Genomic DNA, 15,875 nt, shown 5'->3' on the forward strand with positions numbered 1-15,875 from the left:
AATTCCATCACTGTCATCACTCGGACCTCTGCTTATGTCATCAGTTAATTCTTGACTAAATCTTCATCAATCTAAATGCTTTCATCCTTACAATGCGACTTCGTCTTTACCTTGTACATACTCGGCCTTTGTCTGCTTTGCACATACATTTGCACCGTGACTCACTACTTAACCCTGGTATTTTCTCTAATCTCCAACAGGAACCCCTCCCACTTTGGGTTTGGTGAAAGTTTATCACGATTGGTAACTTCCCAAAGAATGACTCTCGGTGTGTCACCATGAAATGTTTTTGTTTCGCATTGGGAGGCAGCCAGGCGAAGGTTAGAGCGGTGCGTGCGTGGCCTTTTTTTCTGCGAAGTTCTGCGAATCCATGTAGAGTGGAATGCCTTGTTTCTTTCCCTTTTTGAATTTGAATGGCTTTCGACGGCTTATCATTTCACTTTACACTGCATTTGAAATAAAATTGTCATGCTTTTGTTTGTTTTGCTTGCGGTATTATTCTCTTACGCGTGTGGTGTCTTAATACCCTCCCGCCACACTCCCTTTCGGCGGCTTGCTGGGGTATAATGTAGATGTTATTTGCTCTCTCCATGTGCACCACAGGGATAACGGAAAATAACATAAATTGGGGTACATAATAATTTTGGATGCCTCGATGTTAGAATTTGAGGCACGATGTTGATTATGAAAGAACTTTTATAGTGGTTGAAATTAACACTTGTTTGGGACTAGGTTTCCGCTAGCATGTATTGGGATTTTAACGTCTTGTGGGAGTTTATTAATGAATGTTTTTCCCTTTTCCTAATTTTTTCAACTCCCTTACTCACTCTTATCCCTTACCCCATCTCACCTGGTGCTTGCATTCCCTGCCACACACATTTTTGGTGGACCACGGGGTATTTATGTTGATGTAGTTGATGCCAGCTTCTGTTGTTTTGTCGTATGTGCGTGTGCGCATACCAAGTGATAATTTTCCCATAATAGTTAATAAATGTCAGTTGTCCAAAATAGGGAAACCACTATCTGGGAAAAAAGTAATATTGCTGCCGCGTCTGTTTTTCTAAAGGTCCAACCATTGGCGAAACTTCAGACTGTGTCAAATTGTAGTATGGTTTTGAAGTAAACCGTGCCTTAGAGATATTTTGAGCGTGCAGGTGAAAACTGGTGCAAGATGCAATTGTTTGTCAGTTGAAAGTATATGTATTTGCATGTGTGTAAGTTGAAAGGATTTTTGCATGAATGTACACGCCACTGTGGGTATAGGTTTGCATGGATGGGATTTTGTTCCTTTTAACAGGTGGTGGCCTAACACCCCCCGCCATACGCCATTGCGGCGGCTTGCGGGGTATTCTGTATACGTAGACGGTTGATTTACATTTCCCTATCCACGTGCGCGCACTGGTGCTTGGACATGGTGCTCTAAAGGGTCGGACGAAGTCCGCCGTTTCTTTCTTATCTCCCCGTGTAGGGCCCTGAGTACGCACGCACTGCGGATAAGATAACGCTTGCGTCCCCCCTTTAGCGATCACGTGTCCCCCGTGAGAAATAGAAGCTCTCTACCTTTTCTGTACTGCTTGCTTTCGGTCGTGGCTGTGCTCATGTCCCCGTGGGCTCTTTTGAATCTCTCCAATTCGTGATCCGTAGGTAAGCTGCATCAGTGGTAGCAACAAATAAATACGTACTCCTCGCGATAATAATGTGCTCCCGGTGCACTGCTCACGCTTATGTTAGTTTACTCCAGGGCAGAACGACCGAAATTCCTTTGCGATTGTCGACCGTCGCCATAAGGCAAATGTCGAGATGGTGACGATATATCGCCGTGGCGATAACCTACGTATACATGCATCTTACCCTGCAATCCGCCACGAGGTCATATGGCGGAAGGTGGTAGGTCACTCGCCATTAGAATAATATTTCACCATAATGATTAGAGTAATTAATTGTGATTTATGACATTCGTGACAGTTTTTCATGAAATATGAATCTCATCGACATCCACACAATACCACGCAAGCCGGCGCAAGGGCGTGTGGCAGGGGGTACGTAAAGTCTAAGTATAAGTCACCACCCGTAAATAAGAATAATACCACATGCAAAATCAACAACATGCAAAACAACACTCACGCAAAAATCTACATAATATAATATGACTAAATGATATTCCTGCTCGTAGTTAAAGTGTAAGAGCCCTATGTAGTTCGCTGCGCTGCCTTCCACCTGCTTGATTTCGACCGCCATAGACTACAGCAAGCAGCGTAGAGCTATGTGCGGGGCCTTCTCTAAATTCTTGCCTGCCAATTTTAGAGTTCTATCTGGGATTTTTTTATCTATAGAGTGAAATCAAACGCCGACGGAGATGGAGGCGCATGACTTTGAAAACATAGACCTCTGGACATGATTGGATTATGGGGTACGTTTTCTCCTTTGGCCGATCCCATCAATATTCCCTCTTTGAAATGGCTAGTAAGAATTCTTCAACGCAGTAAAGGCGATAATCCTGCATTCATTATGTAGTTTTTGAAGTGCATCAAGAGCTGCATTGGTATTTTTTCTAACAGGAGTTCTTTTTACCATTACTTTTTCCGAGAACCCGTTTGGAAAATTGCTGTCAACAGCATCCTGAAATCACGCAAAGTGGTCATGAGGGATATCGATCAGTGTGGACGATGATGATATTTTTTATTGGTTTTGATGCTTACTAAAAATAACAGCGTGCTTCCCGATCGACTGAAAATTGAGAAACAGCAAGTTCATTGTGTATGGCTGCTATGTCGCCCTGGTGCCCCTTGGGAAATCCATCTCTTCAGTTTTCATAATAGGCTGCCACAATAGTAGTAAGAATTAAAAAAAAACTCGAACTCACGTATGGTGGCCTGTGGTTTTTGCTATACAACACGCAATCATCGTCATTTTTTCCACGTTAAAAATGTAACATTGCCAACCCACTAACCTTGGCGTAAGAGAATCTTGATTTTTTTATTCAGTGTTTATGTCAGAGCATGGCAATTCGGAACTATTAGTCGTGGCGTGGTCGCCACGCTAATGGACTCTTGGAAAAAATCGTGCCGGGGTGTCCCGGCAATAAACGCTTGTCGCCACCCGTTTGCGTGCTACTAAAACGGTTCTTATGGATGGCTCCTCCGCCTCGGAGACGCAATCATTGCTTAACGGTTCCGTCGTCATCGAGGGTATTGTCTGCTCGGCAAATTATGCCGCATTCCGTTGTTGTTGTTGTCACTCCATGGAGTGTAGCACTCATATGAAGATTTAAACATTGATACTTCGCTTTGGCGTATTTTTTGAGGGGAGACAGGAAACAAAAGTATCCTAGAAATTATTCGTCCTCAGGCGACACGGCTAATTATAGGTATATATCTAACCTCTCTCAAATATGTCCATAGCGTTAATGTTTTGTGGAAGAGGACACATCTGCCAAAAACCTACTGACTTTGACAACTTTTGTCGAAGGAGCTAGGGGCGCAAAAGGAGCAATGCTGTATAATTGCAAGAGAGCAAGTCGATACACATTAAAGTGACGGCGAAGACGTACTTCGAATACCGAGTACTTCAGCTGGTTAAAAGGTCAATCTTCCCATTTTTATTTCATTCAAAATATTTGTATTTTTAAATTTTGCATTATTCTGACAAAGCACTTCGGCATTTGCATCGGACTTTGAACAATGATATAACGATAAACACAACTACAAATAATCAAGACCTAGGTGGAGGAATATCCATCCACCAAGTGGGGAATGAAACCTCTGGGTTGGCAAGCAAGGACGTTACCCCGCCTTCACCGGGACCGGCAGAGTTCCTTTCAGAATGTTGCAAGTCTCCTCCAATCATGGTTTCAAATCGCAGTAGATGACGGTATTCGATGGTGAATGGATTCCTGACGTAGTCATTGTGTTTGTCTTTTACCATGTATTTACGTGGTCTATTGTTTTCTTTGATTCTGTATGCCATGCTTGACTCTTGGGAGTTCGGCAGACGATGGAATGCGCATTTGTGTGATTATTTTGCATGCTTTGCGGTGTTAAAAAGTAAGAATCCCACCCCCAAACCATCCTCCAAGACAAATGGTCTAATCCTTGACCCAAAGAAATCAGTTCTGGGAATGGATGCTGACACGAAATCGGAATTTCACGTCAAGTCTGTCAAGGATATGGTGGACATCGTTTTAAGGCTGCTTTCTGACGGTGAGTAACTAATGTTTAAGCAATCACGGCGAGAGGCTAAGGCTTCATTTTGCATGTTTTTGATTTCTTTCAGATCGTATTCTTGCATATGAGATTTGAAGAATATGCCAGTATTTAATTGATTTCTTCATCTTTTTCTAATGTTTATAATGAGATTCCTAATACATTTATCGCTCTTTGGTCGAAAGAATAGTCTTACCGATATTTTTCTTTAAGCCGCAAGATGCATCGGAGCAGAATTAAGAAGGAGCGGAATTTTGCCGTCGTCTATTGATGATCGTCGACACTAGTTTTTTCCCAGTTCCCCAAGTATTTTTGCTCCCATCTGTGACTATGCTCTCTTTCCTCCAACCCGCGCCACTTGGGTGCGCAGTATTTGTACAAACTTCGCCCTATTGCAAGCAAAATGGACCCATCTTTGGGTCTTTACCTGCCCCTTCCAAACTCTGTAATTTCCTAGCTAGTAGCACGAACCTGCATTGCCTGCGTAATGAATTCAAGAAACGCGAATGCTATGAGCAAAATGTAAAACGTCGTCTTACTCTTAAAATAAAGCTCGACTTCATTAAGTGCTTCCAGTCACTGACAAGTTGTTTGATATGTACAAACTTTTGGCCTGAATAAGGTCTTCTATTAGACCCTAAACCTTGTCTTTTCCCCCCTTATGGTCTTTTTGGAACCTACGCAGAATAGAAATACTAAGTACTTTCTTAAAGTATGTCTTTCAGTTTTTACGTATATACTCTTACAATTTTTTTTTCAAATTGCGCTAAAAAGAAGACCGCCAAAAATTTTCAGCAGCTAATCAAGACGTTGGTAACCAAGCAGACGGCTTATTGCATGTATCGCTTTCCACCTCAGCGTGGACTCGAGAGAAGAGTAAGCGCGCGACGCATATAGCGCCAAAAATGGAAGTAAACCCATCTAACTTCGCCCTCATAATCCCTATACTCGTTGTGTCGGTGTACGGACTACTATTAGTGGTAAATGATTTTAGCTGTCAACTTTAGACCTCATCATTTTCGTCTTCCTTGGTAGTATTAATTAAAGAAAATGATGCGAGCCTTCCCTATGAATTTTGCCAGACTTGCAAAGTAAATTGATTCTTTGTGATGGAATATTGTATTCAAGTTAGGTTTAATGAATGCTTCCGTGATAATTAAAAATTGTTTCCTGAGTTTGAATAATCAGTGCCGTTTGACTTTTGTTGAATTTGATTGATGAGGAAAACGTTGTTAATGACGAGTATAGCGTTTGGAAGGGTAAAGGTCCCCTGCTTATGCAACTTTCGCCTTTGAAAAGTCTCACTGTATGTGGTTAATGCATAAGAACCGAATTCCCCCTCCCCACCGCGATATCGCCTTGCTAAGCGAACAATGGGGTTTGTTTGCCACAGGTTTGGAAGCGTCCACCTTGCTTATCATTATCCGGCGACGTCGCCCAGGGGTTAGATCGACCGGGAGAAGAGGGGGGGGGTGGAGGGGTAAAAGTGGAGTGGATGTTGTGACGAATGCCGAGGGCAATGATAAGCAAGATACGCTCCCCAACCTGTGGCAAGTAAATCTCACCCCATTGTTCACTTACCAAGGCGATATAGCGGGGGGGGGGGGGGGGGGGTGGATATTCGGCTCTTCAAGGGACGTTGATAGCACTTTCCGAAAAGTTCATGAATTGAGAACAAAATGTAGAAGAGCAGCCCTTGCGAGCGGCTATGCGTAACGACAACTCAAGCGCACGTACATGCAAATCTATTGAGTGATACAAGCCATTTCGGAAAGACCCCTGCCTGAATTTCTCCGATCGGTCCAGCCAGCACCGGGACAATTAAGCACAGCGAAATATAAGATATCGGATTTCATTCACTATCAATCGTAACATATGCATAACACCATGTACCGATAACAAGAGAGAGACCTGTCAAAGACGAAAATTGCATAAGAAGGGTCCTCTGCAACAATCGCGTTTCGGTATTAAAAATTCATCTTCCCTGGGGCGTGGTGAGTTTCGGGGAAGGCCAGTTAGTTTAATAGCTGCAGCATTCGAGGGCCATCTTTCGTCGCGGTAGGAAAGGATGACAAATGGGGAGGGGAAAGGGGGCGTACGTGGGTATGCTTGTTTTGTCGTTCCTTCACCGATGAACACAGCGAAACGGATCCGCGAAACGCCAATGCCTTATTGTGTCGGCCCTGGGGGTCCCGTGATGAGGACGTGCCTGTGGAGGATTTTCTTCGAGTTGGTGTCGGTGTAAAGGAAAAAGGGGAGTAGACCGCGGGGGGGGGGGGGTCAGGGTGGTGTAGGCTCGGGAGGCCATCGGAATATTTATCGGGTCGCCGATAATATCTCGTCAGGCCCAAGCAATGTATCGGGAGTGTTTGAAAAACTCGGAATTAAAGAGGAGCCGCGTGAAATGTGAAGAATGGCGGGGAATGGTTGTGGGTGGGTGCCGAGGAAGCCGCATTATTGCCCCGAGTTCCCCAACCTGGGGGTCGTCCACGCGATCGCACGAACGGATTGACGTTCGTGATACGAGGAAGTGGAAGAGGAAGGAGATTGTTTACTCGATTCGTTACTGGTCGAAATTATTGTACGACTCTTTGTGTCCGGCGAAGCATAGAATGTAGTGGTGACCAATTCATGTCAACTTCAAATAAACGATTCCAAGTGTATCGTAGCCGAGGGGGTTGACCATTGGGATCCGGAGCAGAGAGTCAGGTCAATCTCTGGGCACCCGCCGTGTCACCCGAACTGTATTTTTATGAGTATAAGATCATCGTTCACTACCGCAGGTGGCACAGGGAAAGAAACTACCCACCTCTATTCTTACCCACGTGCGAATTTCACGCTTTTACCTGTGGTGTGAGCCCGGACCGTGAGACCTGTGGCGGCTTGTGGGGTATTATGTTGATGTAAACTCACCTGTCGAGCCAACTTCGGGCTAAATCCTGTAATATGTGGTTGAACGATTTTAGTGAAAGAGGAGGATCCCCGATAGAATATGGCGTGTCTTGCTTCAAAAATCTGTTTTCGTACTTGCCAGAAGATATAGCAAAACTTTACCGTGCTCTCGGATGAGAAGATATCCAATGGCTCAGTCATGGGTATTAAAGTGGCCAAACTTACTTACCGCCGTATTCGATCCATTTTTTTATTCTTTTCCGGCATTGACAGAATTTTGTTTTTACCTTCCTTGTGCTCAGATGTTGCTAGAATGCCGACGAGGAACGAGCATTGGCCCGGGAGGAATTGCGACACTGAGTTCCATCTTCTCTTCATTCGTGTCGTCTTCCTTTCAACTTCTTTTTTCCCTCACAATACAGTTGAGTAACACCAAGATGGGCGCCGCCTTTTCGGCCCTGTCCTCCCATGATTTCGCGCTGTTCTCTCTCAATATCAGTCTTCCCTTCATGTACCTTTTCTATTTACTATCATCTCTCCAATTTCCTATTCACTTTCCCTGTTAACATAAAGCAAACCTTCATACTTTTTAGTGCACCATGAGATTTTACTAGCATCTCAATGGAGGGTAACACGCGCGTTTCGTAAACCGTTGTTGCTTTGAATTGGCATGAGCTTCTGTTTTCCCCCCCGACGATGCTATTTTGCTTTTATCTTATTCCACATAAACCTTGATGATTATACAGCATGTGGTCGGGCCATCGCGAGGCCATAGTAATATTAACCCATTTGAAGTAAATGGCGAAATAAAACATGAATAGTGGTACTTAATAATGATGTAATTATTTAAAATTGCTTTACTTTGAGGCCGTTACGACAATGAAAACGAGCGACGGTCATTTGAGGGCAATATAGGAAAGAAGTTGCCCACTTAATCAAGAACTTGGACTAGATTCTGATTCCTGCAGTATTGTGGTAAAAATTACTTACGCTTCAATCAAACACGTAACAGTCTCCATCTAAATTATGCCCCCCGGAACCACCGGAATGATGCATGGTAGGGGTGAGTCCACACTAGAAATGGTACAGTCTCGGTCACGGGCATGAGCAGCTTGTGTACGTAATTAATGTAATTACGTGCACGAAGTACGACTCCGGCTCGTGCGGATAAAGGTTTTCTGCAGTCGGATTTCATAATGAGAAATGGGCCGATTTACGAATAGCTATGGGAATACTCATTAAATATAGTCGCATGAGACCTTTTAGATGTGCGATTTCTGCTGAGTAATGTCGTTTTGTTTGTTTGAAATAATCGTGGATGATATATTATTTTTGTCTTTTTTGATTTGACGCCGGAGTAATACTTTAATCCTTAAAATTACGTGGTAACTCTATTATGTTGCTCAAAACTCTAAAGCAACTCTAAACAATTTTCATTTATATATCCATGTACGAGGGTCATCCGGAAAGTAGTACCCGTTCGTGAAATAAAGACACAAAAGTAAATATTAACAAACATAAAAAATTTTATTTGAAAGAGGATACTTTAAACTACTTCTCAACATAATCTCCAAGCAAATTAAGGCATTTGTCATAACGTGTGACAAGTTTCTGTATTCCTGCTGCATAGTCCTTCGCCGCCAGCTCATTGAGATACGCGAGGGACCCATCTTGCACAAATTTTTGCATAATGCAGATGGTGTTTAACAATTTCATGAACAATTGTTCGAGAAACATTGGGAAAATGCTCACAGATGTCATCAATTGTGACGCGCCGATCGTTCCTCACGAATTCGTCAACTGAGCTCACCAGTTGGTCTGTAATGACAGACGGTCTCCCCGAACGGTCATCGTCGTGTGTGTTCCCCCTCCCCATGTTGAAGTTGCGACACCACCGCCGAACAGACGACTCGTCCATTACATTGTCTCCATACACCTCCTTTAATTGGCGATGAATATCACATGGGCGAACGTTTCTTGCATTGAGGAATTTAATCACTGCCCTCACTTCACAACTGGCGGCGTTCTCAATTTTTTTAAACATTGTAAACAATCACAGAAACAACACAGGCAATGCTAGCGTCACGCAACTTGGCTCAGAGAAGGCAGACAAGCCACTGAAGCTATCTGACCTCGTCCAGCGGCTACTCGCGTCGTCAGCACTTCATGCGGCACGAACGGGTACTACTTTCCGGATGACCCTCGTATAATGCGTTGAACGAAGTGTTTTTGTAAAAATAGATATAATCATCCTATTTAATAAACAAGTTTACTGATTGATTCCGTGATCCTTTTCATCGAAGGTTTAGTGGCTTTCTTTGTGAAGCCATTGTATAGGATAGGGATGTTAGAAATGCGTGCGGCCCTTCGGTGAAATGCTCTTTGAGACCCTCGAATTGAGTAATCATGGAAATGTGGCCACGGGCGTGTTTTCTCACGCGTCTCCAGCCTACGTATGTAACCGTCACCACGTCGAGCATCCCATTTTTCCTCTAATGTAAATTCCCTTGAGGCTTGCGTTGGGTTTAAATCTTCATCGACCGCCGCTCTGTCGACAGGAGGCTTTCTTGACCCCATCAGTGAAGCCTCGCGTCTGTCAAGACAGGGACTCCGCTTTTTCACTCGCTCATCCCTCCCGCCCTCCGCTCAACAAGCTTTCGTCTCTCCGAGGTCGAACACCGCACGCATGCATACGTACTTCAGCCGGGCTCCGTAGTTACGAAAATTTTCAGATTTGAGAAGCTACCAGAAAAAAATGTCAGAAAGCAAGTGTCTTAGCCATCATGACTGCAGTTTAAATGAGAATTTCGACACGGTGTATGTTCACCATTTGTATGTCGGAAGTTTTTACCGCGATGCTCGGGGCGAAACCGTTAGTTTATACTCCTTTGATTCGACTCCTTCGACTTTTACCCTTCGTAGGAATTCTCATTCCTATTTTCTATTATATACTTCCTATTATATACTATTTCCGTCTTTAGATTGTGATGTCAATGAGTGAGCTGCATATTACCATATTTATTTAAATTTAAGTTGCTATTAATCATAAAGAGCAGTTTTATAATTATTATGCGGGTCATTCTTCAAGCAATACTTGTTTTTAACGGAAAAGACATGTTAAGCCCAGAAAGCTGATCACATCTTTTATAATGCCTTTCGAAATATCACTAGACTTGCATTCATATTATTTCAGTTCTGTCGAGAAATTAAACATTTTCCCGGTGGCTCACACTACTCATAGTAAGGGATGTTAAGTTGTATGTAGATACCACAGTTATCTACCCGAAGGTTGGTTTGATAGGTGAAGGTTGAGTTCACCTAGAACTAAATCACACGACGTCACACGTAAATGGAATTCACAGTGACTCTAATAAGGGGAGCGGTTCCCCTCCTAGTACCACCTGTGTGTTTCCCAGACGGTCTGGTGTCCGAAATATAACGCAGCTTGGGTGGAGCTAAGAGTGCCCAAAGGGTACCCCGGGAATCGAGCCCGGGTCCTCCGGTCAGTAGCCCAGTGCTCTAGCCACTGAACTGCCACGTCTCATAAGTGGATATAAAAAGATTATTTCTTTTGTTGATAATTGCCGTTGGTGGTTATAATTTTATTATGTATTATAAGAAGATATGCTACCCTCAACCATGTTGGTACCAGCCTAAGGTATAGTGGGCCCCTATTTGAAGGAGGCTGAGAGATCGGTCGAAAAGCGCAATGAAGAGCACTCATTACCCTCTTGGTGCTCGCATCCCTACCTTTCATTTGTGTTTGCAATTGGAACTGAGCTTTGATTTCATATTCCAGTGCCGACGTGGTCCTTTTATGCAGGTGCCTGAGAAGAGTGATGGCAGGAAACTGAAATGAAAGCCCGCCATTCTGATCCAAATGGATACCGAATTATGAATGTAAAGAAAGCTGGAGTGTGACTGGGTTGAATAATCGCTCGGGAGGAGCGCCCCTCTCAAGTTGGCGCCTAATATAACCAGTCGCTCTTTTTCTTAATTTGTTCATCTTATCTGTGGATGTTTTGGGAATTACGGATCTGGGAAACGGGAAAATTCGGGGACATGCGGAGGCCCAGCGACTCGAAACGATTTCGTATTTCGAAAACACTCACTTTACGTGATCCTTCAAACCACGGTTCACACCACGCTCTGCGGTAAGTGGCGGTAAATTCCGGGATGCACGATGTGGAGAGGGGTGCGAGGAGTAGGGCGCGAGGGGAGAGCGGGAGGAGATGTATCATGTGGGGGGCAGGAGTGTGGGGGGGAGGGGCTAATCAGAGTTCTTCGGGAAGAACAATGGGCGGTGGCCATCTTGGTGGCCCTCTCCTTCTTTGCCGCTGCTGCAGTCGATCGCCGCAGATGGCGGAGGAGGACGATGGCCAAGAGATGGATTGCCCTGTGAAAAAATCCGGAGACTCATCTCGCCCCGGGCGTCGCATGGAATCGTCTCTGCGCCCCCTCCGTCCAATCTCTTTTCCTTGAGTTTTGCGCCCTTTCACCAAGCACACTGCTCTTTCCTGCTTGCGCTCAGACTTCTTAGTCGCTTGGATCTTAGTTAACGTTGTTGATGTTCCTTTCCTTCCAGTTCCCACTCCTCAATTCTTCCTTCCATCCATGGCCCCAATGTCTAGCATATTACCTCTTCGCTCTTCGTTAGCGACATTCTTTGATTTAGCGCTAGGTAGTGCGAGTATGTCTAGCGTAATGATTTCTCGCGGCTTGTATTTTTGGTCAGCTGGAAATATTTTGATGGCATCTTAGATTACCGTGGGCGCTTAATGGATAAGTCCGTCCCAAGAGAAGTGAATACTTGAGACTTTTCCGGGAGGTGGGTAGGTTGGAGGGACACCGAGTTTTTCTTCCTCTTTCTCTACCTAATTTTCTATAACTCCAATTATCCTTTATTGTGCTTCAAGCATTCTTGTTCTCTCAAACACAAAATTGGAACGCCTTGTTGACAAGAAATTGTGACTCTCCTTTTATTAGTCAAAGGTTGGCCATCACATGTCCCATCTGCTGACGAGGAGATTCTGCAGTGATAAATTGTGGTGATGATTCACACTTTACAATTCGATTAAAGTAACTTGTGCCACCCCATATAATTACAGAGAACCTGAACATAAGTGTTTCTTATTGCAGTGGAGAAATAATTGCTTGTTTCTTCCCGTCACAATCGATCGCGATGATAAAGATATTAAGAACAGAATACGAAGAAGGAAGTCTTTCAGGCCAAATGCACATCCTAGCTACATTTTTATTCCGACCAAGTCGTAGGGAGAAATAAGTGCGATAGTGTGATTATGTGCCTGCTGGTAAGAATTGGTTCGGCCTTGAGGGCCTGCGTTGGCTACGCGTGAATAGGAGCGCTGCTTGGTTTCAAGTATATACCGTAGGGAATGGCATGCGTATCATTGTCCATTTCGCTTTACGAAATTGCTTCCATGAATTCAATGCGGTTAGATGAATCGGAACTGGTGCTGACGACGTGGAGCCCATGATTGATGGGACCCATCGTGATAGCTAACGCTTTATTTTACATTAACGCACAGAAACCCACGTATACGCACTAGAATGCGTAATAATGACGGCGCCTTTGTAGCCGTCGTCTACTGCGTGGGCTCTTAAGCCATTGAATATCTCTATAGGGCATTTAAGGAACTCCCGCCGAAGTGGTTCGATGTTTTCAATGCAACAACTTGTAACTGATCGATATGGGTGAGACTAGAATCGGAACTTCTTCCCTGCATGCCAACGCTAGGGTGCCTGGCTGCGAGCTATTGTCTAACAGCCGTACATTGTCGTCGATCTTGTTAATGTTACATAAATGTTAAAGCGAAGAAGGTACATTCGCATTGTAAACGATTTCATCAAACAACCTCTCATGCGCTACAGCATTTAAGTTTCGAATTCTTATCTTCACATCCTTGATTAGTTATTGGTGTTAGTGATAATAGTTGCTACAAAATGGCTTATCTATTGTGAAAATCTTAACTGGAAGTCCTCGTTCCTCCGTGGAAAAATTCCATTTTATATCCGTTGAATAAATGAAAAACTCCTAAAACCGTGAACACTTTTTCATTTATTCAATGCTACTAGCTATAAGAGCTCAATTCAATCAATATTATATCTGTTGATTCCACATTTCGTTTCTTTAATCTTTCTTGTCTGTTGTTGAACCCTAGGTCTGTGGGTTATTCCCGACTTACATGCAGTTATACTCTTAATGAGGACTCTCTTGAAGTTGAAGAGCATTATACCAACCGAGAACATCTTTATTCTGAATGCAATTCACCTCCATTCCGCCACCCCACCCGATTCCGAACCGAGGGGTGTCGCAAAGGCTAGTTATATATGTTGAGTGAGGGTTGAAAAGAACATTATCCTTTTCGCTGGTCCATATATTCCTCTCTCCTTAAAGTCCTGAGCGAAAGTATTGAACGAATGCCTCACTTGCTAGAGGTATTTCAGCATCTTTGATTAGGCGTCCAAACAATGCTAGTTTTCCATAAATCCAGCGCTGCACACTGGAAGAGCGCCCTGGACAATTATTCCTCCCGCACTAACTCATCTGCCGGCGATGCCTTTCGCCCTCTTCATCGGAGCATCTTCATCTTTCCGGGGACAACCCTGGTGCTCGTTGAGGTCGCCTCAACCACCTGTCGCTCGTCCCCTCCCCCTCCTTTTCCGCCTCCCCTCGGACCGCTTGTCATTCCCCCCTCCCTTACCATCAGCATTCCTTTTACCCCCAACCCCCATGCACTCGTCAGAGCACGGGGGGGGGGGGGGGTCGGTGCGTGCGCGCGGAGGGAATCCGTCTTTCGCACGAGGCGCCCCGCTTCCGCGAACGGTTGATGGACTATTTGAATCCAGGCCCCACCTCCGTCCCTTTCCGTGTTGTTTTACGTCATCCTCCTCCCCTCCACCTGAATGCCGTAATTGCATCGCCTTGGCCGCAGGAATCTCCTCCCAGCTCTCCCTCTCTCCCATTGAAGGGAAGCCCTCCTCTCCATCTTGCGTCTCTCCAGGAGGTGGTGTTTATTTTTTTCTCTCCCCCAATTGTTTGGTCAAAATGACGAAATTGGGGGGGGTGGAGGATGACGTTTGCTAACTGCGCCCCACACCCCATAGAAGCTAATGTTTTTTACGTCCACCATTGAGTTTAATGTCGTTGATGATGGTGTTCTCTCCTTGTGTCTTGTGCGAACGTTTTCGGGGAGGGCCGGATTGTTCCGTGCGGCTAGAGGAGTGAATTTACCCGCCTTGTAATCATGCCCAAATTAATATTTTTGATTGTGTGTTTTCATTATGAGCTGAGTCAAAAAACAACCCCTTTCCATTCCGTCATTACCGTCTCAGTTTGTGACGCGCCCTTTTCGTGAGAGTCCGCGAGTCTTCAGTCCGCTCAGACCTTAACCCACTTAGGTGATATGAGACTGCGTCGAGAGTAATGGGGTGTCTGATTCTGGGTTTTTCTTAGGAATAAAATTCGTGGATTCTAATGACATCAGTTCATGTATAATTCTTTCATTCGAGTCTCATCTTCACAGCTTGTATTGGCTATTGACTCCTACTCCCTCATTTCCCCTCAATTCCTCCTGGAAATTTTGTTTTGTTGTGTAGGTGTTGATTACATATCATGCAATGGGAGTATCGTATGATATATGGTATTGGCATAACATGATTTTTTCGGAAGAATGTCACCAATTATGTTGGAGGAATCTATTTTTCCTTATGTATTGTTAAAATGTTTTCCTATGTTATTAATTAAGAAACGTATTTCCACGCTGTGTTCTTCCATTCCACTTAAGTCGGATATTAGTGTTTTAGCAAAAAAAACCTAAGATGTTGTAATAAATGAGGGGGAGGGGTACAGATCACCAAGTGCTAAGCCCAGCGGCGTGAGAAATTCACACGAGTAATAAGGAGGGGTTCCTTTCCCTGTACCGCCTACGGTTTCCCATGAAGTCCTCTGGTCCGAAAAGTCACACAGTTCAGATGAAGCCGGGGGTGCCCAGAGAGGCGTCCGCGGGAATCAAGCCCTGGCATTCCTACCAGTACTCCAACACTCAAACCATTGGTCTACCACTTCCATTTTTGAGGAATCACGATGATATTATCTTCGTGCTCTCTGCCAAACAATTTCGTTCCCATCACCTAATCTTGCTCCGTTGATTTTCTCACCAAGAAACTGTGGCAAGTAGAACACTACATAGAATTTCATTAATTTCCACTACTTGCTCCTGCGCCTGAAGACAGCGGCGTAGTTATTTTCGCGCCTTAATCCTATGCGCTGCGGGTGTTGTCATTTTTGTCGTAACATTGAAAGTTTTTCTCCGCAAAGAACGCGCGACCAGCGAGCCTAATCACCACATTCTTTCCCCCCCGAATTCTCCTCTAAATTTTATTTTGTATTTATGTACTGTTATTTCTTTTGAGCTGTAGACTACACCTCATGCAATGGGGTATCGTATGATGTACGTTATAAGCTAATACAGTTACAGTTAAATCGAGGTGCGAAGAAGGTGGTCGTTTTTAATCTGAGTTCCGATTGGACCGATTCGATTGGACTGAATTCCCGCAGTACGTTCGGCCTGTTTTTTAAGTTGCTAATTAATTCCTCGGTCAATCAACGGTCTCGGGCGTGTTAACCGAAGGGAAAGATTTCAGCTCCCTCGTGTGTGAGACTGGGCGGACTCTCCCTCTCCCATTGAGAGGAGGGAGGGGGGGCCGCCGTACGCTAAGTGCCCCCATCCACCCGCCTTCCGTTCTCACCGCGAAGCT

At 44.5% G+C, this 15,875-nt stretch overlaps 1 protein-coding gene across 2 annotated transcripts in view; it reads left to right on the forward strand.

The window, feature by feature from the left end:
- Positions 1-15,875, forward strand: part of fus (epithelial splicing regulatory protein fusilli) — a 349,111-nt gene that overhangs the window by 197,114 nt on the left and 136,122 nt on the right. For both annotated transcript variants that reach the window (XM_071592848.1, XM_071592849.1), the window contains exon 4: positions 4,110-4,199. In XM_071592848.1, coding sequence (XP_071448949.1) covers positions 4,110-4,199 — 90 coding nt within the window. The remainder of the gene's footprint in view (positions 1-4,109; positions 4,200-15,875) is intronic.

This window comes from Hetaerina americana, unplaced genomic scaffold, assembly GCF_022747635.1.
Source record: "Hetaerina americana unplaced genomic scaffold, ioHetAmer1.1.p SCAF_5, whole genome shotgun sequence".
In the NCBI taxonomy this organism is placed as follows: Eukaryota; Metazoa; Arthropoda; class Insecta; order Odonata; family Calopterygidae; genus Hetaerina; species Hetaerina americana.